Source organism: Manis javanica, chromosome 10 (genome assembly GCF_040802235.1).
Source record: "Manis javanica isolate MJ-LG chromosome 10, MJ_LKY, whole genome shotgun sequence".
NCBI lineage: Eukaryota > Metazoa > Chordata > Mammalia > Pholidota > Manidae > Manis > Manis javanica.
In genome coordinates this window covers 2,249,321-2,272,561 of record NC_133165.1, presented here as the reverse complement: position 1 = coordinate 2,272,561, position 23,241 = coordinate 2,249,321, and the positions used below count along the sequence as shown (strand labels likewise).

General features: G+C 58.1%; 4 protein-coding genes across 17 annotated transcripts in view; 1 reads left to right on the top strand and 3 right to left on the bottom strand.

Annotated features, from left to right (window-relative positions):
* Nucleotides 1-1,522: 1,522 nt before the first annotated feature.
* Nucleotides 1,523-11,258, bottom strand: SEPTIN12 (septin 12). 11 transcript variants are annotated; one of them, XM_073214541.1, is made up of 11 exons: nucleotides 11,120-11,258; nucleotides 10,857-10,923; nucleotides 9,409-9,593; nucleotides 7,557-7,677; nucleotides 7,401-7,499; nucleotides 5,727-5,864; nucleotides 5,464-5,581; nucleotides 5,289-5,384; nucleotides 2,797-2,893; nucleotides 1,908-1,959; nucleotides 1,523-1,824 (listed from the first exon to the last, which is right to left on the bottom strand). In XM_073214541.1, the coding sequence occupies exons 3-11, from the start codon at nucleotides 9,569-9,571 to the stop codon at nucleotides 1,623-1,625; spliced, it is 1,086 nt and encodes a 361-aa protein (XP_073070642.1). In that variant the 5' UTR covers nucleotides 9,572-9,593; nucleotides 10,857-10,923; nucleotides 11,120-11,258; the 3' UTR covers nucleotides 1,523-1,622. The 11 variants fall into 11 exon arrangements, with proteins under 11 accessions (XP_073070642.1, XP_073070641.1, XP_017501536.3 ...); XM_073214540.1 differs by lacking the exon at nucleotides 10,857-10,923 and having other exon boundaries at nucleotides 11,120-11,256; XM_017646047.3 differs by lacking the exon at nucleotides 10,857-10,923 and having other exon boundaries at nucleotides 7,401-7,482; nucleotides 7,557-7,682; nucleotides 11,120-11,212.
* Nucleotides 11,259-13,913: 2,655 nt separating this feature from the next.
* On the top strand, nucleotides 13,914-15,497 carry SMIM22 (small integral membrane protein 22). Of its 2 annotated transcripts, none has more exons than XM_037014969.2 (4): nucleotides 13,914-14,053; nucleotides 14,173-14,323; nucleotides 14,404-14,486; nucleotides 14,597-15,497. In XM_037014969.2, the coding sequence occupies exons 2-4, from the start codon at nucleotides 14,188-14,190 to the stop codon at nucleotides 14,633-14,635; spliced, it is 258 nt and encodes an 85-aa protein (XP_036870864.2). In that variant the 5' UTR covers nucleotides 13,914-14,053; nucleotides 14,173-14,187; the 3' UTR covers nucleotides 14,636-15,497. The 2 variants fall into 2 exon arrangements, with proteins under 2 accessions (XP_036870864.2, XP_073070638.1); XM_073214537.1 differs by having other exon boundaries at nucleotides 14,404-14,501.
* ROGDI (rogdi atypical leucine zipper) lies at nucleotides 15,050-20,989 on the bottom strand. 2 transcript variants are annotated; one of them, XM_037014887.2, is made up of 11 exons: nucleotides 20,759-20,989; nucleotides 20,615-20,686; nucleotides 19,869-19,947; nucleotides 19,598-19,647; nucleotides 18,934-19,014; nucleotides 18,039-18,134; nucleotides 16,714-16,812; nucleotides 16,256-16,369; nucleotides 16,115-16,164; nucleotides 15,880-16,006; nucleotides 15,050-15,626 (listed from the first exon to the last, which is right to left on the bottom strand). In XM_037014887.2, the coding sequence occupies exons 1-11, from the start codon at nucleotides 20,801-20,803 to the stop codon at nucleotides 15,585-15,587; spliced, it is 855 nt and encodes a 284-aa protein (XP_036870782.2). In that variant the 5' UTR covers nucleotides 20,804-20,989; the 3' UTR covers nucleotides 15,050-15,584. The 2 variants fall into 2 exon arrangements, with proteins under 2 accessions (XP_036870782.2, XP_017501531.3); XM_017646042.3 differs by having other exon boundaries at nucleotides 19,598-19,652; nucleotides 19,865-19,947; nucleotides 20,759-20,984.
* Nucleotides 20,990-21,286: 297 nt separating this feature from the next.
* Nucleotides 21,287-23,241, bottom strand: part of GLYR1 (glyoxylate reductase 1 homolog) — a 32,852-nt gene continuing 30,897 nt past the window's right edge. For both annotated transcript variants that reach the window (XM_037014854.2, XM_037014846.2), the window contains exon 16: nucleotides 21,287-23,239. In XM_037014854.2, coding sequence (XP_036870749.2) covers nucleotides 23,165-23,239 — 75 coding nt within the window. In that variant the 3' untranslated portion in view covers nucleotides 21,287-23,164. The remainder of the gene's footprint in view (nucleotides 23,240-23,241) is intronic.

The following is a 23,241-nucleotide window of genomic DNA, read 5'->3' as shown; positions in this document are numbered from 1 at the left end:
CTCCCCACGGGCCCTGGGAGCTCCCCGAGCCTGGCATCAGGAGCTCTGTGACCCTAGCGGGTATGGAGCTGCGGGGCGGGTGCTGCAGAGTTCGTCCATTCAACAGCAGGGTCCTGAGCACCTGTCAGGAGTGGTATGTAGTTGATACTCTCTCTGCCCCGACATAGCTCCCAGTCCTGTGGGGAGAGGGACCAGAAAAAACCACATGACACATGACACACACTGGGGGACAACGGATACGTTGGCCTGAGGGAGCCTAGGGGCTTCTGGGGAGGAGCTGGCTGACTTAGAGCCGGAGCCAGGGTTTCATGTAGATTTGAAGTAGGCTTTATGTGCCTACTTCCCTCGGCCCAGGGGTGCCAGCTGGCCGGGGCAGTGTTTCTGTGGGTGTGTCTGTGAGGGCTGCTCTGGAAGAGATCAGAATTCACTCAGTAGACAAGTGAGAATGATTGCCTCATCGCGTGGGCATCGCCCCGCGCACGGAAGGCTCAGGAAGGACAGAAAGATGGAGGAGGGGCGAGTCTGCTGTCTCTGAGCTCAGGCCTTACCTCCTGCTGCCCTCGGATGCCGGCACTCCTGGTCCTCAGGTGCTCAGACCCAGGCTGGGAGTCACACCATCGGCCCTGAGTCCCAGGCCTTTGGACCCTGATGAAATCACACCGTTGGTTTTCCTGGGCCTCTAGCTTCTGGGCCGTGGAACTTCTCACCCCCATAACCACACGAACGGATTCCCATCATGAATCTCTCATCCTCCCTCAGCTCCGCTTGTCCAGGGAACCCTGACGAGTACAGCAGGGATGCTCCCCATGTGCTCACTCCCTACAGGTGCTGGGGGGGTCCCCCTGGCTCCCCAGATTATAGGAGTTGCGTGCGGGCTTCCGTGAGGGCTCTGGAGGGTCCTGAATGTGCCCCCACGGTCAGCAGGCACAGCCTCTGCCCTGGGCCCGGGCTCTCTCCTGTTCCTCCCCTCTGCTGGAAAGCCATGCCATCAGGCGGTGGCAGGCACATGCCACGAATTCACTGTGTTTTGTCCACACAGCGATCTTGTATGAGAGCGTGACTATTGTCCCCGTTTCATACACCAGGACGCCAAGGCCCAGGGAGAGTGGCTTACCCAAGGTCACAGAGCCCGTCGGCAGCAGAGTGGGGATTTCACATCAGCTTTGCCAGCCTCCAAGACTGGAGCTGTCTTCCCACCACGCTGGTCTGCCAGGGCGGGGCAGAGAGGAAGGGTCAGGGCACAGTTTGGGGAAGATGGCCGGAGATTGGGCAACCAAAGACGGGAGTTTTTAAGTGTTGGTGACACTGTGGACCTGGCTGTGTGCCAGGAGCGAGGGCTGAGATGGACAGCAAAGCCTGAACTGGAGCTTGGTTCTGGTTCTGGGACCCAAAGAGCCGGTCGTCCGAGACGTGCCCTCCCAGGTCTTCAGGACTGCAGAGGGCCTTGGGTCCCACACTGCCACCTAAGAAGGAACCATGTTTTTATTTGCAGATAGCTCAAAGAAGTCATTCACAAAACGCCTTTCATTTTCAAAGGACAGCTTTTCATAAAAAGCAATGTCCACCTTTAATACATGCCCCACACAGTGTGTGCCAGGGGGCAGGCCCGGGCGTGCGGGCACTCAGTGCTCCTTATCGCGCTTGTCGCGGACTTGCAGGCGGGCCTTCGAGCGCCTGGGGGTGGCCGGGGCGCAGGTGGGGGCTGGGGCCAGCGCCACCCAGCCGGGCCCTCGGGGCAGCGTGTGGCTCTGGTTGAGTCTGCAGACGCGGTAGTTCTCGTAGTAGATGTTGTGGGTGACGTCCTTCAGGTCTTGGAGGTGGGAGCTGGAGGATGGGCGGCAGCTCAAGCCCAGCTGGCCCTGGTGTCCCCCGGGTCCCCGCAGCCCCCTGGCTCCCTGCACCCTCACCGGATGAGCAGGTTTCTCAGGAGGAGGAACTCACAGTGCTCCATGTTCTCCACTGCAAGACAGACAGCGGGTGCCAGCTCTGCTCGGCCTGCCCTGCCCTCGGCGAGCACCAGGTGAGTGCCCGCTGCGCGCTACACGCCACCTGATGCCGCCCTCTGCTCTTGCCCCCTTTCTTGCTGTCTTAGCCTCCACCTCCCCGCCCCATTCTTGGTTCATGCATTCATTCATTCATTTGTCCCCAGGATCCCCAACTTCTACAAATAGTTGTTGAATCCATGAACCCACTGGTCATTTATTATTATACACTTAATAGTACTATATTGCATTTTGTATATTGTACATACTTCACTACTTTTGATAACTGACAACTCGGGGCTCGGACCCTAGCTGCTCCTGCTCCACCCCCCAGCCTCACCCATAGTGGGGCCCCTTCCCTGTGCCCCTGATTTCCTTCCTTGTGCATCTCCTAATGTCTTGTCAGCTCTATGGGGAGAGGGACCTCATCAGTCCTGCCTCTACTGTATCCCCCCCAGGAAATGCACACAGTATGCCTGGCACATAGTAGGCCCACGGCAGATTCTAGCAAATGCATAGGGCATCTTCTGGGTGCTGGGCATTGTGTAAAGCAGTGGCTCTGCCATGTCCAACCACCCTGCGAGGCTGATGTTACCACGTTGTTCACTTTATTGTGAGGAAACTGAGGCCCAGAGAGTCTGGCAACTTGCCTGAGGTCTCCTGGCTGCAAGGAGGGACGCGACCCAGGTCTGTCTGCTCCCCGGCTGTGGGCTTCACTTCTCCACGATGGGAGCTAATGATGCCAAGGGCAACAGGCTGGGCCCCGCTTTCCAACCCCTCTCACCTGCATCCTCCCTGGAGTCCCCGCACTGACCTTCAATGACGCCCCACTTTGTCTTCCGGCCCAGGACACACCTCCCGTTCACCATGTGCTCTTGGTCAGCCCCGACGACAGCAAAGGGGATCCGTTCCTATGGGGAGGGGACGAGACAGAAGGGTTGGCCCCGCTGGGAAGGTGGGGAGAGGAAGAGGTGGTGGGCACTGCTTTTTGGGGACAGAAGTAGCCCAAGATATCTAAAGTCCTAAGACATAAAGTCCAGCCTCAGCTGGACACAAAGGTCAGAGCCTCTGTTTCCTCATCTGTACAGCAGTGCTGCCACGGGCCTCGTGAATGTGTGCGGCGCGCTCAGCACAACAAAGACTGGGCGGAGTGACTCTCGGAAACTGTTGCTGCTCGTGGTTGATTAATAATATGATCTTGCCAATGTCAAACTCCTACCTGTGAACCGGGAAAAATACTCACCTTCCCTGGTTATCATGGGGATTAAACGAGCTTTGCGAGCCAGAGGCTGGCGATCTGTGGTTCATGAGCCAAATCAGGCCTGCAGCCCATCTTCCTGGGTGAGGTTTACCGGCGCGCGGCTCTGCCCGTCATCGACTATTTTCTGTGTTGCTTTCACGTGACTAGTGGAGCTGAGTAATTGCAACTGAGACCACTTGGTCCACAAAGTGCCAAATAGTTGCCATCATCCGGCCCTTCCCAAAACAGTGTGCTGAGCCCTGCTGCACATGCTAGTTGTCCACGTGCTAGTGGTCAGGAGTGGAGATTCAAACTTGTCAACTCCAAAGTGCTATACGTGGGTTTGTTTTTATTTCTAAGAGCTCAGTTGTGATGGGGAATAATATTGGTGGTAATAGTAATGACTGTTGCACACTCTGTATGCATCAGCCTATGCAAACCCTCAGTAAGTGTTACACGTCTGCGTGTTTTATCAAGGTGTTAATTTGAGCACATTTTCCCCCAGCTCTGTGCCAGCTGTGGCCAGGCTACTGTCTTTGCTGCCTCGGAAAGCAAAAGTTGGTGAAGGTCAAGGCTTTTTGCATCTTTCGTAGTAAATCCTGTTCATTGCTCCAGTGTAGAGGAGAAAGAGGGGATGTGTAGAGAAATTGGGGACCAGATGGGAAATGGGGCCTCCATGTACAGATGCGCAGTTCATGCACTGCACAAAGGCACCTGCCAGGAGGCTGTGGGGGGCTGAAATCGCTGGTAGGCCCCCAGAGCCCCTGGTGGGGAGGGTTGAGGCCTGGTGGCTGTTGTGTGCTTTATAGGATCCAGACGGACTGACGTTGAGCACAGTACAAGGACAGCAAGACGGGAGCTTGGAGCCGGAATTCGGTTGATTCAGAGAAAAGGAAGATGTGAGAGCTCTATCCCTCTTTCTTTTCTGCACCACCTTATTGAGAGATGATTCACACAGCATCAGACTCACCCTTTTAGCAGTGCACTTCAGTGGCTTTGAGTGCATTCACAAGATTGTGCCACCGTCATTGTCTATTTCCAGAACGTTTTCATCACCCCGAGATGCAACCCCAGGCCCATGAGCAGTCACTCCACGCTTCCCCTGGCCCCCTGCTGCTGGCACCGCTCATCTACTTTCTGTCTCTTTGGGTTGCCTATTCCAGACGTTTCATATAATGGAATCATGTAATATGTGGCCTTTTTTAGTCTGGCTTCTTTTTCTTAGCATCATGTTTTCAAGGTTTAGCCACACTGGCATCTGTCAGGACCTCATTCCTTTTTATGGCTGAAAAATATTCCATTGTATGGAAGGACCACATTTATTATTCCTTCCTGAGTTAACAGATTTATGACTTACTTGTATTGTGTCCACTTTTTCCCTTTTACAAACAATTCTGCTATGAACATTCATGCTTAAGTTTTTATGTGGACATAGGTTTTCATTTCTCTTGGAAGTGGAATTGCTGGGTCATATGGTAACTTACTGTTTAGCCTTTTGAGGAAATGCCCAACCATTCCCAAAGCAGCCGCACCATTTGATTCCCGCCGTGGTGTGTGAAAGTTCCAATTTCTCCATATCCTCGTTGATACTCTTATTGTCTGTCATTTTGACGAGAGGCATCCTAATGGGTGTGAAGTGGTATCTGTGGTTTTGTGGTTATTCTGAGGATTTCATTTGCATTTTCTTTATGACTGAGGATACCGAACACCTTTTCATATGCTTACTGGCAATTCTTCTGGGAAATGTCTATTCAAATTCTTTGCTCATTTTTAAATTGGGTTATTTTGTCTTTTATTGTTGATCTGTAAACGTTCTTTATATATTCAGGATACAAGTGCCTAATCAGATACACTGTTTGCAAACATTTTCTCCCATTCTGTGGGCTGTTGATGTGACCCACTTATTACTCACCTTGAGTTTTTGGGTGGATGGAGAGTCATACCTGCTAGAAATACATGAACTTTCCCTGAGTTGTAGAGAGAGATGAGTCATCAGATGGGAGGGGTGAGTGCAAAGTTACCCACCTTGGTCCTGCCACGCTCCCCAGCCCCCCAGGGCCTCCTACCCGGATCTTGCTGTTGAGGAGCCTGTCATTGATGTCGTCATCAAAGCGCTTCTGCGGGTACACATCAATGGAGTGAGTCCTGAGGTCATGCTGGATCTGGGGACCACACATAGGTGACCTCAGCCCACCCTGTGCTCTGCCCCCTCGCTGCCCCTACCGCAGGTGCCCGGACCACCTTGTGCCTGAAGATCTCCCGCTCCTCAAGGGTCAGGCTGTCAGCACGGGCGATCACGGGCACCACGTTCACAGTCCGGCAGAGCCGCCGCAGGAACCCGATGTCCAGGGGCCTCAGGCTGCTCAGGGCAGGGGGTGAGGGGATGTCGGTGGTGGTGAGTGTATGAAAAGGGGGTGCTGGTCTGCGGCCACACTGGGGACCCCTCCCCTTCCTCCTCTCTGCCCCATGCAGGCGGGCCTCCCCCGCCGGCCCCACCATCTTACCAGTGCCCAGTGGGTGGCACGAAGTACACACAGCAGTGCACCCGGGTGTCGGGGATGTGGCGCTGGCGGGCGATGAGGGTCTCTTCCTGCAGGTACCGCTCGTACTGTTCGTTGATGTAGCCCAGGATGGGATTCCAGCTGGGGTGGGAGGCCAACCCAACCTCAGAACTGCACCTGGAGCCCCCCGTCTGCCCTGTTCTCCGGACGCCCTCCTTTCAGGACTTCACCCCAGTTTGCCTTGGGTGCTGGACTCCCAGTCCCACTGTGCCTGAGATCCTTGGTCACCCAGGCACCCCCTCCTCTGGCCCCGCTGCACTGTCAGAGGCCGCTCGCCATGCTCAAGCGGAGGCCTCAGCCTCCTCACCTGTAAGATGGTGACAAAAGGAGCGCCTACTTGGTGGGGCGAGAGGTGGGCGCTAAGGTGAGGGCTCGCAGCAGCCTGGCTCAGACCACCCAGAACTCTCACCAGTGGTTTCAAGGGCCCCGACTCCTCTCCCTGGTTCCCTCCGCTCCCACCTCCCTGTTGGCGCTATTGTCAGATCACATCTCTTTTCTGCTCAGTCTCTGGTGGCTGAAGAAAAGCAGAAGTGCCTACCTTGTCCTTCCAGGCCCCGCGCCACACGCCATGGCTGCTTCCCGCCTGCCTCTCCTCTGTCCCTCGCTCATGCCCCTCCAGCCACGCTGGCCTTCCTCAGACACACCAGCCCACCGCCGCAGGGGTGCATGGGCTGCCCTCTGCCTTGAACACTCTTCCCTGCATGTCCACAGGGCTCATCCTCTCATCTCCGGGGAGTCTGCCCAAATGCCACCTTCTCCTGATCACTCTGCTTGAAACTGCAGCCCCCACCCCCACCTACCCCCGCTCCGTGCCCCTTAGGCTCTGAAAGTGTCCTGTTTGGATGACAGAGTTCCATATAACTAGCTGCGGACATATCCGTTCACTGTCTGTTCCTCACTCCCATGACAATGCAAACTCCACGTCGGCAAGGACGTACATCTCTTGCCCATTGCTGTATCCCTGTGTCCAGACCAGAGCCTGCACGTGACAGTGCTCCAGGAAGCACTGCGCGCAGGACAGGCTACGTGGTGTGTGAACAGAGCAGGCATACAGGGCCCGTGAGCACTTGCATGAATGCTTTGCAGTCATGGTCTTACAATTCTTAGTAATTTTTAACAGGAGCCCTACATTTTCATTGTACTGGGTCCCACAAATAATGCAGCCAGTCCTGACTCTGTGTGTGTGTGTGTGTGTGTTTTCCCAACCACTGCCGCTGTCTCTGGCTCTCTGAGAGCTTAGAACAACTCTGCAAGGGGGGGGGTATCATCAGCCCCAAGTTACAAAGGGGAAACAGAGGCCCAGAGAGCTCCCGTGAGCAGCCCAGGCTGTGCGGCTGGGAAGCGGTCTGACCCGGCGGCACTGACTCTGAGGTGTGGGCTTCTCACTCCTGGGGCGCTATGGCCTTCACTGAGCCAGGCAGCGAGCTAAGGCCTTCACACGGGCGACTCCCTCCGCTCATGGAAGGAGTGTTGTGTATGCACCCACCATACAGACAAATAAACTGAGTCTCAAAGATGCTGGAGCCAGGTGGCACCAAGGCTGAGATGATTCCCAGAGGCCGGAGGGGCAGGGGCAAGGGGCCGCCAGGGCATGGCCAGCCCCCCGCGAAGACCCACCACTTGTCATTGTTGATCTGGTCCCCGAAGCCAGGAGTGTCGGTCACCGTCAGCTTGAGCTTCACGCCCTTCTCTTCGATGACTGTGGGGAGAGCAGAGCTGGGAGGGGTCGGACCCCGGCAGGGCGGGTAGGGGTGAGGGTGGGGGCTTGCTCACCGTGGGTCACTGACTGCAGCCTCAGCGTCTGGGATGCGGGCACCCCCAGGCCTGGCATGGTAGACTTCAACAGCTTGGACTTGAACAACGTGCTCACCATTGTGGACTTGCCCAGGCCGCTCTGACCTGGGGAGAGCCGGGAGACAGCAGTGACGGCGCACGTTTGAGGCGGTGTTTCTCAAACTCTTAAATCAATTATTTTAGAAAGTAACCTGTTTCCTAGGTATAACATAAATATAGAAAAGTACACACACTATCTGAGGTTTATCCACCTCAATGTTTATCCTTTTTTTGGCAAAATTGAGGCAAAATTCATATAATAAAAAATTAACCATTAACCATTTAAAGTGAACAATTCAGAGGCATTTAGTGCATTTACAATGCTGTGCAGTCTCCACCTCTATTTTGTTGCAAAATTTTCACTGCTCCTCAAAGAAGCCTTGTACCCATGAGCACTCACCCCGCATTCTCCCTCCACCAGCCCGTCAGCCACTAATCTTTCTGTCTCTATGGATCCACCTATTCTGAACACTTCGTGTAAATGGAATCCTATGGTCTTCGTCCTGGGCCCTGCTACTTCCACTCAGCCTCGTGTTTGCAAGGTTCATCCATGTAGCGGGTCAGGGCTTTCTTTTTTAAGGCCGAATAACACTCCATCTTATGGATGGACCACATTGTGCTGATCCGCTCACCCGCTAATGGGCAGTTCAATACCTTTTTATAAATTTAACTGCCCGACACTGCACACTCATGCCCTGTCACAGCAACCCAGCTGCCCAGGGACAGCCCGGCTCCTGACTTCCGCCAGCAGGGAGCAGTTCCGTCTGCCGTTGACTCAGGGAACCACACAGCGCGTGCTCTCTCATGTCTGGGTCCTTTTGGTCGACAAAAGGTGGCGAGATGCCCCCAGGCTGTGGCGGCTCTAGATGGCCCTCTCTCCCTGCTGCTGGGAAACCCTGTGGACCGTGCCCGTCCGTAGGAAACATCTCGCACCACAGTGCAGAACACACCTCGGCGAGTCTGACTGCAGTTGTCCCCGGGGCTGTGCTGCCTGATCCAGGAGCCGCACCTGGCCACTGCCACCGGCCATACAGGGGATCTGAACGGAGGTGCGCACTTGGCGGGAAAGGCAAACCAGCTTTTGCAGATGGGGTGTGACAGGAAAGACTGTGGGAGTTCTCGCGAGTAATTTTTTCTATGGATTACATGTCATGTTGAGATGCTGGTATTTTGGAATATATTGGGGTAAATAAAATAGGTGATTAATTTCCATTTCCCTTTCTTTTTTCAAGGTGGCTCCTGGGAAATTGAAAAGTTACCTATGTGGCTCCTGTTATGTTTCTGTTGGACAGTGCTGCCTTAGAATAACGCCCAGCTCGGCGCTGCACACCCTGACATTTTATGCTGTTTATCTAGCTTATTTTGTTAAAAATGTAGTTTTGGCCTACAAAATCAATTTTGTGTATGTAAAAATACAATTCCAGATAAGCCAGCCCATGGAAAACCGCCTAAATGCCAGGCACTGTGCTGAGCCCCATGAGGAACTAAGGCAGAAAAGGTCGGGGACAGCGCCCAAGGTTGCACACTTGCGGGTGGTAAGGCGGGGACCAGGATGTGAGTCTGGGTGCTCGGGACTTCCTGCCATGGCCCTCCACCCCCTGCCCACCCATACTGCTCTGTTTGGATTCGGCTGGGGCTTTGTGGGTAATTTTTATCTTCTAACAACTCAGTGTTGCCAAATTTTCAACTGCAACATCCCTGTGAGATGCCACCATGTGGCCCACTTCCCAGATGGGGAGACTGTGGCTGAGAGGCGAGGGGTTCTGCCCACTGGCCCCAGCCCCACACTCACCCACCACCATGATGTGGAACTCGAAGCCCATCTTCATGGCTTTGATCTTCAGTTGGTCCAGCACAGCATCGATGCCCACGTAACCAAGCGCCTCACAGCATGGGGACATGGGGCTGCAAGGCTGTGACGAGCAGTGGGGAGGGGACTGCCTCTGGGGGTCCATGTGGCCAAGGGCACAACGATGCCTGTCATCAGGGGTGGGTGGGGAGAAGGGGTCGCTGGGGCTCCAGAGGGGGGCCACCTGCACTCTCACTTCTGGACCCTGACTCCCAAGCTCTGCTTTCAGGCACTCACTCACTGCATGCCCCCCGTGTAGCCATCCCCCACGTCACCATGGCCCATGGGGTTCACCGAGGTTCCCTGGGGGTGCTGCCTCTCAGGGAGAACAAATCCCTTCCTGAGATGCACCAGCCCCAGGAACCTGCCACCCCCCTATCCCCAGAGCTTCCTCTCTGGCCCCTACCCATGGCCCAGGCAGGCCTCTCGCTCCCACACCCCCCAGCAGACTGTGGCCAGCCTGGCAAAGCCCAGGGGCTGGACCTGTGACGCACAGAGAGTGAGAAAGAGAGAAAAGCAGCCTTGGGTGGCACCTGCTGGCCCCAGGTCCCTGCGGAGCTCTGGGGGCTGCCCTGTCCTGGCAGACCCTGGAGTGTGTGGTGAGGGGGAGGGGACAGGGTGACAGTTAACTGAAGAATCTGACACCTGGGGGCTCCTCAGCAGTGGGGAGCTGAGGGCAGGTCGGTAAGCTGCTCCTTCAGGGCCTGTTGGGACCCTACCCTGAAATCCTCACAAGGACCCTGGCCTAGCACTACAGGCAGGATCCAGGAACCCAGGGCAGCTCCCGTGTCCAAAGTCATCTAGTTGGTAAGTGACAGAGCTGGGCTTCCACCAGTCCCTCTGACTTCCAAGTTCATGACCCTTAACTACTCTGCCGGGGAAAACAACCCTGTGACTATGGCCGGAAAGCAGAACATGCGTGGCTGTCCTTTGGTCTGTCCCCTGCTGGCTCCATGGTGTTTTAAATTGCCAGCACTGAAAAACCAGGAGACTGACACAGCAAACATTTAGCCTGCACTTAGTATTTGCACCATTACTCCAGGAGTCCTAGGACGCTAACTTGTTAAGTAATGATCACAGCCCTAGGAAGCAAGCCCTGCTACTACCACCGAGGTTACAGATAAGACAGCATCAAGGGAGTCCTTCAAGGTCACTTAGTGAGGAAGTGGCAGGGCCGGGACCTGAGTCCACATGCTCACCCTCTACCACCCCTTTTCTTGTCCACACAAACATCTAGATTTCCCATGTGGCTTAGAGACTGTAAGCTGACTTGAGCTGCCCTCTTTGGCTGGGCCACGTGCACTTCAGTTTGCCTTAGTCCTCACCCCTCTCTAATGTCTCCCTGTAAGATGTTTCTTACACCAAGTCCATCTCAGTTAGTTCTTGCTCACCTGTCTCCTGGCACCTGAATTTGCAAGCCCTAAGCAATCCTCCGTCTCAGATGTTGGCAAATGTTTTCTGTATAGAACCAGATAGTATAGATTTTGATCTTGGCAGATCATAAGAGCTCTGTTGCAACTACTCTTCAGCTCCACTGTTGTTGGCATGAAAGCAGCCACTGACAAAGGGACAGGTGTGGCTACAGGCCAATAAAAAAACTATTTACAAAAGCAGGCAGCAGTCTGTTGACCCTGCTTTGCCCACTGGGACTCACCTGACACTCGACCGCCCTGAGCCCCAAGCAGTCTTCTTTCTGTCTCTGCCAGGCCCTTCCACTCTCCCACCTTCTACATATCTGACAACAAGGCTTAGACTTTACTTCCAGGGCTGGGAGGCCAGGGGTGGGGCTGGCAGGGCCCAGGGTGGGAGGCCCGGGGCGGAGCCTGCCCTGGAACACGGTTCAGTTGCCAACAGAGAAATTTCTTAAGCTACAACTCCCCAGCTCTTGAGAGATTTGGCAAGGCTGGCCTACAGAGCCAATGAGAATGTTATGTGCCTATGGCCAAGCAGTGCTGGTGACCCGCAGGCTGACCTTGAACGGGAGGAGATTCTGCCTCTGAGAGAGTCCTTCAAGGAAGTAAACCTCTCTGCAGAGAAACCAGCGTCTCCAGAGAAAGTGTCACATGTGAGTGACATAGGATTCTGAAAAACTGGGGGGAAGAAAGCCTCAGTGGGTGCCCACAGGGATTGTGAGCTGGAGGATCAGGTGTGCAAAGAGCAGCAGTCATTTGCAAGGTCCTCTTGGCTATGTTTCCTGGGAAAATCCCTCTTTCAATGGTAAAGTGATCTGAGCAGTCGAGGATGGCAGGTGAGCCCAGACGCACACAAAGGCCAAGACTGGAGGGTTCTACAAGCCCAGTGGGAACGCTGTATGGTCGTTCAGGGCCGTTTCTCTGTGCACTTCCTTGTGGCAGCGTTTACGGGGATCACTCCGTGCAGTCCTCACAGCAACCCCAGCAGGTGGACGCTACTCATACATGCATGTCACAGAAGAGGACACTGAGGCAGAGACGCTGGTGTGTGTGAGGGGCTGGGGCCAGGAGCCGAGTCCGGGGGTCTGACCCGCCTGACACGCGTCTTGCCGTGGCTCCCCACCATTGCTCTGCTTGGGTCTGGGCTCTACGGATGGTTTTTGTCCTTAAACAATGCAGTTTCCCAGATTTTCTTTAATGAGCAGGTCGTACTTCCCTACTGGCAATGACAAACACGAAACAAAGTGCCCGGGCCTGGACAGGAAGGCTGAGGGTCAGTGGCTTGGCCATGCCAAGTCAGGGTGAGGCTAGTTGTCAGTCCCATTCCCTATATTTTTTTCCAATTGAGGTAAAATTCACCTAACATAAAATTAGCCATTTTAAGTGAACCATTCAGTGGCATTTAGGGCATTCACAGTATCACCAGAGCCCCACCTCAATCTAGTCCCAAAACATCCTTCCTCCCAAAGGAAAACCCCCTGGCCACCCCCACTGCACCCCCAGCCCTGGCAGCCACTCCTGTCTGTCTCAGGATCGGGCTCTTCTGACATCTCACATCAGTGGAATCCTACCATGTGTGACCTTTGAGTGTGGCCTCGCTCACCGAGCGTCATGTTTTTGAAGTTCATCCACTGAGTAGTGCGTGTCAGGACTTCATTCCATCTCATGGCTGAGTAACAGTCGTTATGTGGATGAACCACGTTGGATCTGCCCGTTCACCAGCTGACGGACTCTTGGATTCCTCCCGCCTTTCGGCTCTTGTGACTGATGCTGCTGTGAACTTCACCTGTTTTCATTTGGGAGTGGAAATGCTGGGTCACTTGATAACACTGTAACTTTTTGAGGAACTGCCAGACTGTCTTCCGCAGGGGGCGGCACCCCCTGGAGCCTTTTGCAGCAGAGCATTCCAGTTATGCAGGACCACCCCGTCTTTGCAACAGGAACCTGAGAACTCAGAATGGGATGGAGGGGACGTTGGGTGGAAGGTGGGGATCCCGGCACAGAGGCTCCGTAACATGGTGTTCGGGGGCTCTGGGCTCTGAATGCCCCACTCGGTCCTGGTGATGCTGGCCCCTGCAATGTGTCTGTCCTAATCCCTGGAAACTGAAGATGTTACCTTACATGGCAAAGGGGGCTATGCAGATGTGATTAAGGATTTTGGGTGGGGGGAGTATCCTGTGGGCCGGTGTGACCGCAGGGCGGCGCCTTACAAGAGGGGGGCAGAAGGACCAGGGTCAGGAATGCAAGGGTGGGAGCTGGAACTGAAGGGAGAGGGTGGGGCATGAGCAATGGAGCCCCAGCAGCCTCTAGAAACCGGGAAGGGTGAGGCGTGGATCCTCCCCCAGGGCCTCCGGAGCATTCCTGCAGAGCCACTGGAGACTCTGGCCTCCAGGACGGGAAGGTCATCATCTGTATTGTTTGAGCCACTAAGTTTGTGGTGCTATGCGAGCAACAACAGAAAATGAACATGTTAGCCATCTCTCGAGCTGGCTGAGCCCCTCAAGGCCTCCGGCCTCAAGCCTGCGCGGTGGGGAGCACCCTGTCAGGATGGGGATGCGCGTACAGTGCTCGGGGCAGGGCCTACCACCCGCTGGTAGGCTTCTCCCGACCATGAGCTGCAAGAACAAGACGTGGTGTCCACCTGGCTCACCACCAGCCTCAGGCGCTGGGTGGTCTCTGGCCCCTCGCGAGGCTGGACACACCTGTGCTCTGAAAGAAGCGGGGTCAGGGGCCCCAGGCCCCAAGGTCTGGAGAAAGAGCTCACAGAGGTGGTAACCATTGTCTTGTGTTGTGAAGATTAGAATAGAGAAAATAAGGACCTAAGGACTCCTGGTGTCGGGCGGCCACGTCTAGCTGCCCAGGAAGGGCGGTGGAGGGGAAGCAACTCTTCCCTCCCTCCCTCTTTCCCTTTCCTTCACCCATGAGGTCAACAGCGGCCGAATGTCCACCGTGTTCCAGGCTGCGTATCTGGTCCCCGGAATGACGAGGCCGACAGGCCCGCAGCCCTGCTGCTGGGCGCAGCCAGCACACCTGGCAGGTGCAGCCCCGCCCGTCCGCAGCTCCGCCGCCCGCGGAGGGTGGGGCCGGTTGCCGGGGCCCCGCAGGCGTGGACCCGGAAGAGGAAAGCAGTCCGTTCCCGCGGGAACCAGGACCTGCCTGGCTCGGGGCGCTCAGAGGCAAGTGGGGTCCGCGGCCCGGCTGCGGGGGGGCGCGGGAGGGGCGGGCTGGACTGCGGGCGGCTCCAGGGCCTGGGTCCCGAGCCCCGTCCGGATCCCGGGTCCTGGCTCCCCACCAGGGCCCTCCAGCTGGGATGGCCGCGTCGGCGGAGACCCTACAGGAGGAGCCGCAGACAGTGGCCCAGGAAGTGCTGGGGAAACTGAGGAGCCGCCGGCTGTTCCAGTCCGAGTGGGACACCGCCGCCTTCGTCGTCTTCCTCCTCTTCGCTGGTGAGCGTGGCCTCGGCCCCTGGCTCCCCTCGGCCTCCAGGCCGTGGGCCGGGGCCTCACCGGGATGCTCGCCCCCCCAGGCACCGTCCTGCTCCTGCTCCTGCTCGCCTGCACCCACTGCTGCTGCTGCAGACCCCGCCACGGCCCCCTCCTGTCCCAGAAGGTGCGCTCGGTGCGGGTGAGCGGAGGGGAGGGTGCGGGCCCTCTCGTGGAGAGGCGCAGGCAGGCAACCGAGGAGGGACGCCACAGGGACCCTCTGTGCCTCTCTTGCAGGAACGCAGGGGTGTGGACAACTTGGCTTTGGAGCCTTGAAGCGGGAGCCCCCAGCCCCTGTGTCCATGTGACCGGCGGCCAGCAGAAACAATGTCTTGTTTGCTTGGAGGCGTGATGGCGAGCTGTTCAGAGCCTCTGTCACAGGGTGGGCACTCCCTGCTTTGTCTAGATGCCCGCCTGGCCCCTCAAGGCCTTCAGCTCATGATTGTCACCAGGAGGCCTTATGTTACTTGCTAGGGGTCACCCAGCAGCTGCCATGGGGAAGCTGGGCCCAAACGGGGGGCTTGACCCCCAGGAGAGCCCCTGTCACCATCCCTTGGCAGCCTGGGCACACTCTAAAGGTGGCAAGGGGAGGCCAGGTGCTCAGTGCCTGGGTACTCTACCCAGCTCCTGGGCAGCAAGGCCCCCCAGCTTGGTCCTCACTCAGATGGACAGACAGACAAGGGCTCCACGTATAGTTGGATAATCTTTATTTCTTGGTGGCCTTGCCAGGTTTGACAGGAAAGTCAAGGGCACCACAGCTCACAGCGGGTGGCTTGTCTTCCCCTTTCCTCCACCTGCCTCCCAGCTTAGGGCCACCACCCACCCCTCACCCTCTAGCTGGAAGGGTAGTGCAGCCACCCTCACCATCCTGGAGGCAGGTTGGCAGGAAGCCAAGTGGGCAAGGAGAGCCCTGGGCTGACCCCTCCCTGGGTCCAAGGGTTCTCGCAGTGCCATGCCAGGAGGGCAGGGTTAGGACATGAGCCACCTCTCAGCCCTGACTTCCTGACACTCCCATCCAAACAAAAAGCCAGCCAGCACCCGCTCCTCCCAGAGTTCTAGTGTTCACTCTCATCTGTGTAAATGTAACAGGTAGGATGGGGCAAAGAGGGAAATAAATAGCCCACGTTTCCCAGCTCTGGCCAGCACTCCAAGGGGTGTGTGTGTGGGGCACAGGGAACCCCTGGGCTGGGGCCACTTCCTGGGAGACAGGCTCTTGGGTGCTTGCTCAGAAAGGTTTGTAGCTCCAGTAGCTGGAGAACACAGAGATCTGGGAGGGAGGGAGGTGGGGAGACATGGTGAATGGTGGCTAGGAGGTCTGGCCCTTGTTGCACCCTGTGGCCTAAGTTCAAGGTCATCCAAGGGCAGTGTGTGAGGGAGAGGGTACTGTTGCCCAGGGACACTGTGACCCCTCTGCCTGGTGTGTGTGGAGGGCCCTTGGAATGCCCCCAGAATGAAGGAGGCTCGGCTGGCCCCATCTGCCTGAGAGTGCGGCCCAAGCCTGCAGCACCGCTGTGCCTCACCTTATCCTTGAGCTGTTGGCAGAGCTGTAGGGAGACAGTGAAGAAGACGAGGGCGTCATTGAGCCACGGGATCACACACTCCACCTTGTGCACGTGGCTCACCTCCAGGCGCTGGGGACCCCATTCACTGAGGGGAGAGGGGAGAGATCCTGATGGTGGCCCCCCAGCCTCTGAGGAACAGAGGGTTGGGGTAGGGAGGGTGCTCCAGGGCACCCCTTCTGGACGGTGTACTTACAACATGGCCCCAGGGCTGTGGAGCACTGCGCCACCTGCAGGGCGGAAGTTCTAGAGGGAAGAGCAGCAGAGGGTTGGGCTCTGGCTGAGTGGGGGGCGGGGAAGGGGTGCGGGGAGGCGGGGACGCGGGACCCCTGCTCACCTTGGTGGAGCTGGGCTGCAGGGTGTGCAGCTGGTACACAGTGAGGCAGAGCTTGTTGAGGTTGATGTAGACGTTGACCAGCAGATCAGAGGGCAGGGCGGGGGCGAACATCCGCTGTAGGGAGGCCAGGCAGGCAGGTGGGGTGGGGAAGGTTAGGCACAGATGCCCCAGAGCCCCCTGGAGGGGCCCAGTCCTCACCCCATGGACTGGGGCTTCTAGACGCTCCCCACGCGGCTTCCTGGACTAGCTTGGGAACCTACGACCCAGACTAGGGCTGATGTATTTGGGGGATACAGGATGGAAGCCAAGGACCCTACCCCAGAAGAATGCACAGACAACTCAAATGGCAACAGTCTGGGGCTTGAGGAGCCCTCGGTTTTGCGTGTCCCTCCCAGAGGCAAGCTGGACTCCTGTGTGGGGACCTGTCCCCTGGAGTGGGGCTGGCTCCAGGCACTGACCGTGAGGCCGCTCATGGCGATCTCAGGCAGAGTGAGGGCGGCGGGGGTGGTGAGCCGGTTCCGGGCTCTGGTCAGCTGCAGCATCACGGCATCCATCAGCTGTGGGGAGGGGGCTGGTCACAACTGCAAGGGCCTGGCCCCCCTGGCCCCTGGATCGGGGAGCAACAAAGTTGTGGGAGCTCCCACGTCCCGCTCTGGAGGTCACAATCTCGGCCTGACACACACAGCAGGGGGTTTGTTAAAGATGCAGGTAACTGGGCTCCAGCTTGCAGCAGGGGCCGGACACCCACACTGCTGACTACCCATCCAGAAGTTTCTATAGTGCAGAATCCTGGGTGCTGGGCCAATGGGGAATGTAAGACCTGGAAGTTAGTCCCAAGAGCATGAGGGCTTTATGGAGGTGAGTTGCAGGCAAAGAGGAGCTTATAAGAAGGAGCCCTAATTCAGCTTGAGTTCAAGGGGCCAGGGAGGGCTTTCTGGAGGAGCCAATGGGATGGCTGAGTTGAGACCCTAAGGCAGGCATCAGGTGAGAAAACTGAGGCTCTGAGGGGTAGGGTCACGTTAACAATGGAACCATCTGGAACTCATCCCTTTTGCACAGGGCAAAGCCCTGGCTTGGACTCCTCAGAGCCCCAGCTTCCTCTACTTCCAGCTGTTGCCATCCAGCTGTTTCTGTGAGCACCAGGGTGACCTGGCTCTCAGGAGAAGTAGAATTGCTAGATGGAAGCACAAGGGACTCCACCTCCTCTCTCCTCAGGGTGGTCAGTTTTGGAGGGACCTTACTCCATCTAGTTCCAAGTTTCCATATGAGGAACCACAGGTCCAGAGGCAGGGGGGCTGCCTGAGGACACACAGAAAGTCAGGGGCAGAGCAAAACCAGGAGTCCAGCACATCTGGGCTCAGCTCTTCATGTCATGTGATTTCACTTGGTTAATTACAAGGGTTTTTTTTTGGTGCTAGTACTGTCAGCAGCTACTGTTCACTGAGCATTTACTAGAGCCTAATTTACCTGCATTATCATGGTCGGTAGTGCCACAGCTTGTCTTCCTCTTTCAAGTGAGGATAATGAGGCACAGAGTGGCTAAGTAAGTGACTTGAGATTGCACAGCTCGAATTGGAGGCCTGGGATCAGAACCCAGGTCTGATTCAGAGTTCAGGCTGTGAGCCATTCAACTATGGCTGGCTGGACATGTGGATACTGAGAGAGAAGGTTCAACAGTCAGCTGAGAACCTGAGAATGTGAGGCAAGAGCGCTCCAGGGGCCTGTGAGGGGTTAGGGCTGGGGGTTGGGGAACCTGGTTCCCCTGTCCCTGTGGGCAGCTCACCTTGAGGACCTCTGCTCCAGTCCTAAACTGGTAGCTCTCATCCCGACTGGTGAGGAGGTAAATAGCTTGGCTCACGTGGTTCCTGGCATCCTGGATCTAAAAATGGCATCCACAGAGCAATCAGTGGCTTGGGCAGGGGAAGCGCTGAATTCAGGGCAGCTGTGGTCTCCGGGGCTCCAGCCCATGGGCCCCACTCCCAGGGGCCATCGTTAAGGGGCAGGGTGGCTGCTGCCGACCTAATCCCTCCCCCTGAACTGTTGGCTCAGTGACCTCCAAGGGCTGGGCCCTGTGGCACAGACTGAGGCCGGCACAGTCCGGGCCTCCTGTAGCTCCCCTTCTAGAGGAGGTTAGATGGTGGTGAATAAAGGTACAAGATGACAACAGACTGGGTGACTTACCTAAGGGAACAAAAAGTGTGGCCAAGGAGGGGAGGGGGCGACCCCAGGGAGACAACTCTTGAGCACCACTGCGTGCTGAGAAAAGCCAGGGAGAGGACTCCAGGCAGAGAGAGGAGTCTGGGCAGAGGCCTCGAGGTAGAGACCAGCTGGTGGCCAGTGATGAGAGGGGGCACAGGCAGGGGCCGGGTCACACAGGAGCTGGTAGGAAGCCTGGGCTTCATCCCCAGGAGTTGGGGGAAGCCCCTGGGGGCTCTGGGCAGGGGGTGCCCTGTTGGGGAGGACCCTGTGGTTCCCACAGACAGGCCAGGTTCTCCACTCCCCACCAAGCGATGCTCTGGAGCCCGAGGCACTGCATGCTCCAGCTTTGCTGCTAGGAAACACCACCCTCCCGGGCTTGCTGCAGACACAAATCGCCAGCACCGGGAGGCCTCAGCACTGACGGCCTGCCCCTGCCTGCCCGTGTGGCCTGAGCCCCGGTCGGGGAAGGGCCCAGTTACCTGCTGCAGCTTCCACTGCTTGTCCTCCCGGAAAGCAAAGTGCAGCAGCTGGCTGTTCCGGGGCACCTTCAGGTTCACGTCCTGATGGGCAAGAGTGGGATAAGCCGGGCAGAGCGATGCCCTTCTGCTTGTGGCCCTTCTGGGCCCTTCAGCAGGGGACAGAAATGGGTGTGGGTGGTGGCTCAGGCCCCAGCCACTCCATGGGGCAGGAGGTCTCCCAACACCCTGACCACTTGGAGGGTGAACAGGAAACAGGAACTCAGGCCCAAGAGGAACCACAAAGAGATGAAAGAGAAAAGAGGGCAAGAAAGGGGAAGGTGGCCTGGGCTGGGAGGAAGCGTGTGACTGTGGGCAAATAGGGAATATCTGTACAGGCCGATAGATTTGGCGTCTGGCATGGGCTCAGGTGCAGACGGAGCTCAGATGTTAGCTGATCCCACTCAGATCTGGGGCCAGTCTTATTCTGCAAATGCCCACGCTTCACTGGGCCCAGACTCTGGGCTGGGCCGTGTGCACAGCATCCCACTTCCTGCACTTCTCACTGAAGCTGCACACCAATCCCATGAGGAGGACCAGAGAGGTCAAGCCTCCTGCCCAGGGTCACACATCCAGCTGGCAGCAGAGCTGACAAAAGCAGGAAGTTCCCGTGCTCTTCCCCACTCACCGCCTGGCTCAGCGCGTCTCCTTGCAGAGTCAGCACGCCCTTCACCTGGTCTGTGCTGCAACACACGGGGGTCAGAGCGGTGCCTGCAGCTGCCCTCTGCCCTCTCCCACCTCCCGACTCCCCCAGCGGCCTGCCCCTGGCCGCCGCAGGATGGTCCGGCCTGGCCCACTGCACACCCTCTTGCAGTGGGAGCTGAAAGCAGCCTCAGGGCAGGGCCATCCCCCTCACAAGGAACCCCCCCAGCCCTGTGCCCCAGCTCGGGCTCACCCACAGCTGCTCAGGATGAAGTTCTCCTGCTTGGTGGGCCCCTCGGAGCCAGAGCCCGGCAAAGTGAAGCGCAGAGAGGCCTCCTGGGGGCAGAGGGGAACGGGGTAAAGTGCACCCAATCCACCCGGTGCGCCTTCCAGAGGCCGCACCCCGGTGGGCTGGCCTCACCCAAGCCTCCAGGGCACGTGCCACAGCTAAGGGCCCTCCCCCACAGCCTGGGTTTCCGGTCCCACCTGAGCCACACCTGCTCCTTCCGTATTTCCTGGGAGCCTACCTTGAACCCAACACAGGGATATGGAAAAGGGGGAGAGATGCTCTCCCAGTTTGGTTTAGGTGCTGGGTGTGGGGAACAGGGTCAGGAAACTTCAGTAGTCATGGCAACCCACAACTCTGGCCGTACCAGGCACTGCTGGACGTTTTTGTGTTAACTGGCTTATCTGTCTTCATGTCAGCCCTTGTCAGGCCGGTACTGCTATTCTCCTTTTTGCATAAGGGGGGGCCCAGAGAGGTTGAGTACTTGGCTAAGGTCACAGTCCCGGGGTCCCTCAGATCTGAGATTAAATGGCACGGCTTCAAAGGAAGCCTGCCCTGACCCCCACGGCGGCTGGGGAACCACTGGGCAGCCGTCTGCCGGTGCCCCCCGACTAGACTCCAGGTGCACTGCGGGCAGGGCCTGGTCTGCACAGCACGCGCCGCGCCGGGGACAGGCGCTCGGCACGCAGGCACGGGCGGGGGCCGGGGCCGAGGTACCTTGAGGATGTCCTGCAGCTGCCTCAGCACGGCGTGCACCTCGTCGTGCAGCAGCCAGCGGAACTCCTCCTCCTGCGGGGACAGGCCCGCTGTCATCCGCCCAGGCCCGCCGCCCTCGCCCTCCCGACCGCCCCCGCGCCTCACCAGCACCGCCCGCTCCGCCGCCGTCGCTGCCATCGCCGTCGCCATCGCAGCCGCTCGCCGCCCAGCGACGGTCACGGGGGCCCGTCCTCCGGCCGGTGGTGCGCCAGCAGCTTGTCCCCGCGCCAGCGGCTCAAGGGGCCACCCCCGCCGCCGATTGGCTGCGCGAGCGCCCGCCCCGCCCTCCGGCCCAGCCGCCACTCAGCGTGCGCCCCGGAACGAGGCCGGCGGCTGCGCCGACCCGTTGGCACCGCCTCGCCCGGGACGCCGCGTCCCCGGCGGCTCTCCAGCCGGGCGGCCCGCCCCCTCCCGGCTCGGGTAGGGCGCGCTGCTCCGCTCGCGCTCGCTGACTGGCCGGCGCGGTGGCTCGCTCTCGCCGCGCCCGGCGATTGGCGGACGGGACAGCCCGGCCCCGGGCCGCCAAGGCCGTCGGGCTGCGAGGGGGCAGCGCGCGGCCCAGACCGCCGGGCTCTTCTGCCCTCGCCGCCTCGTGCCCGGGCGCAGATCACCGCCAAAGGGATCGGTCAACGATTTGGTTACCAAGAAACGGTTTATTTTGCTTGCAGTAGCTTTTTGTTAATTGCACAAAAATCATGTTTTTTGCCATTTAAACATTTCCACACAATCCTATTCTGAAAGACATTAAAAACAAAGCAAAAATAAAAATTCACGACCTTAATTACCTAGATTTGTCATTTAAAGGTGGTTTAAAGGAAAAAAAGGGGGTGATGGAGGAGGGGCTTTCTTACAAGCTTTTTCACAAGTGTCACATTTTCTTCTTAGAAGGGAAGGATTTCAAAACAAAGGTGAAATAGCTTAAACAAAAATATTCATAAAAAGGAACTTTACAGAATTGTCGACAATATTAAGACAACATTGACTAACCAAGTTCATTACAGAATTTCCCCCCACCCCCACCCCCCGGCATCCGGCCAGGACTAGAACAGGCTTTGTATTTAGACAGAATTCAAAATCTCAGTTAAATTAACTGTGCCAAAAACCCACAGGAATCTTCCCGGCCAGAACCGCACGTCCTCCGAGATGCCCTCACCTGGGTTCGGATGAGCGGAGGGCCAAGGCCGAGGGGGAGGGGCCCACACGGCGCGGCCACCTCGCTGGGTGTATCCATCGTAAATGCCGACCTTCTGCACAGTGCGGCTTCGGAACCCCACCCAAGGCAGAGGGAAACAGCCGACGTCCTTGGGGCGGCTTCTGGTTCTCACGCCACGTCCCAAGCCCCTGCGGTCCCCCGTGCCAGGGCAAACGCCAGGGTCTCCTGGTCTCAGACGCACCTCTGGGGGCCCGCTGGCTCAGGCTCGGTGAGGCCCGGCTCTCCGGCCCCCCGACTAGGCCCGGGGCCTTGCAGTACCGAAGACCATGCTGCTGGCTCAGGTGGGACACCCATTCCTGCTTCAAGAGCTGAGCTAAGAAATTGTCCTCGTCAGGCTGGGTCTGGGGCCAAAGGGACAGAGGGAAACACTGTCTCCACGCGAGGAGGGGGGAAGAGCCTGGAGAGGCGGCGGCGTGTGGGGTCTCGTGCTGGAGGTGGGACCGCCGTGCGGGAGCCCGGGTCGGAGAGGCTCTTCCGAACCCGAAGAGTCTGTGGCCTAACGGAAACAGGAAGGAACCCCTCAGCGCGCCTTCCCACGGTCTGGAATGCAAGTCCAAATACGGGACGGCCTGGTGGGGCGTGAGCTCCCCTCCCACTGCATCAGGCAAGTCGGATCCCAGCCCGGGGCCGAAGGGCCGGCGGCTGCTGGACAGGTGCTGGCGAGCGGTAAGGGCAGCGGGCTCGGGGGGGCTCCGCTACGGGCCGCCTGCCCGCTCTCGGCTGGGCTCTGCCAGTCTCTCAGCTCGCAAGGGCATCCATGGAGCTGGCTGCTCATCGGCGGCTCGGCCGGGACGGCCCACGGGACCCCTGCTCGGCCCCCCGCTCGGAGTCTGCGCTGGCTCCCCTTGGCCCAGGGCCTCCCTGCGGGGATCGGCGGGGGATGCGGACGTGCCCTCGGCCCTTCACTGAGGGAAGCGGTAGGAGGGCTGCCAGTTCTCACAGCTGATCTCCATTCCTCAGCTGGAAGGAGTCTGAGCTAAGACAAGCTCAGGAGAAGGAGAAAAATGCTGGGCCCCAGTTTCTGGGCAGCTTCTATCCTGGGGTGAGAGCCGGTATGCGGGGTGCGTGCGTGGGTGTGTGAGTGTGAACACACAGCCCCCAGCCAGGGGCGCCCCCTCTCCAGGGCCTCGGGGCAGGAGTGATGTGTGCTGTGCTGACGGCAAGTGTCAAAGTCTGTACAAAGGACACGGAGACAGGCGGGCTGGTCCGGAGCTGAGTCCCAGGACCCCGGACCCCGGGCCCCACGTGAGGAAGGACGAGTCGGAGGGAGGGTCGCGGGCGGGGGCGGGGCCGGGGGCTCAGTGTATATAGGCTCGGTACACGGCGGACATGTCGTTGTCAGACTGGTCCAGTGCCTTGGCTCTTTTGTACACCT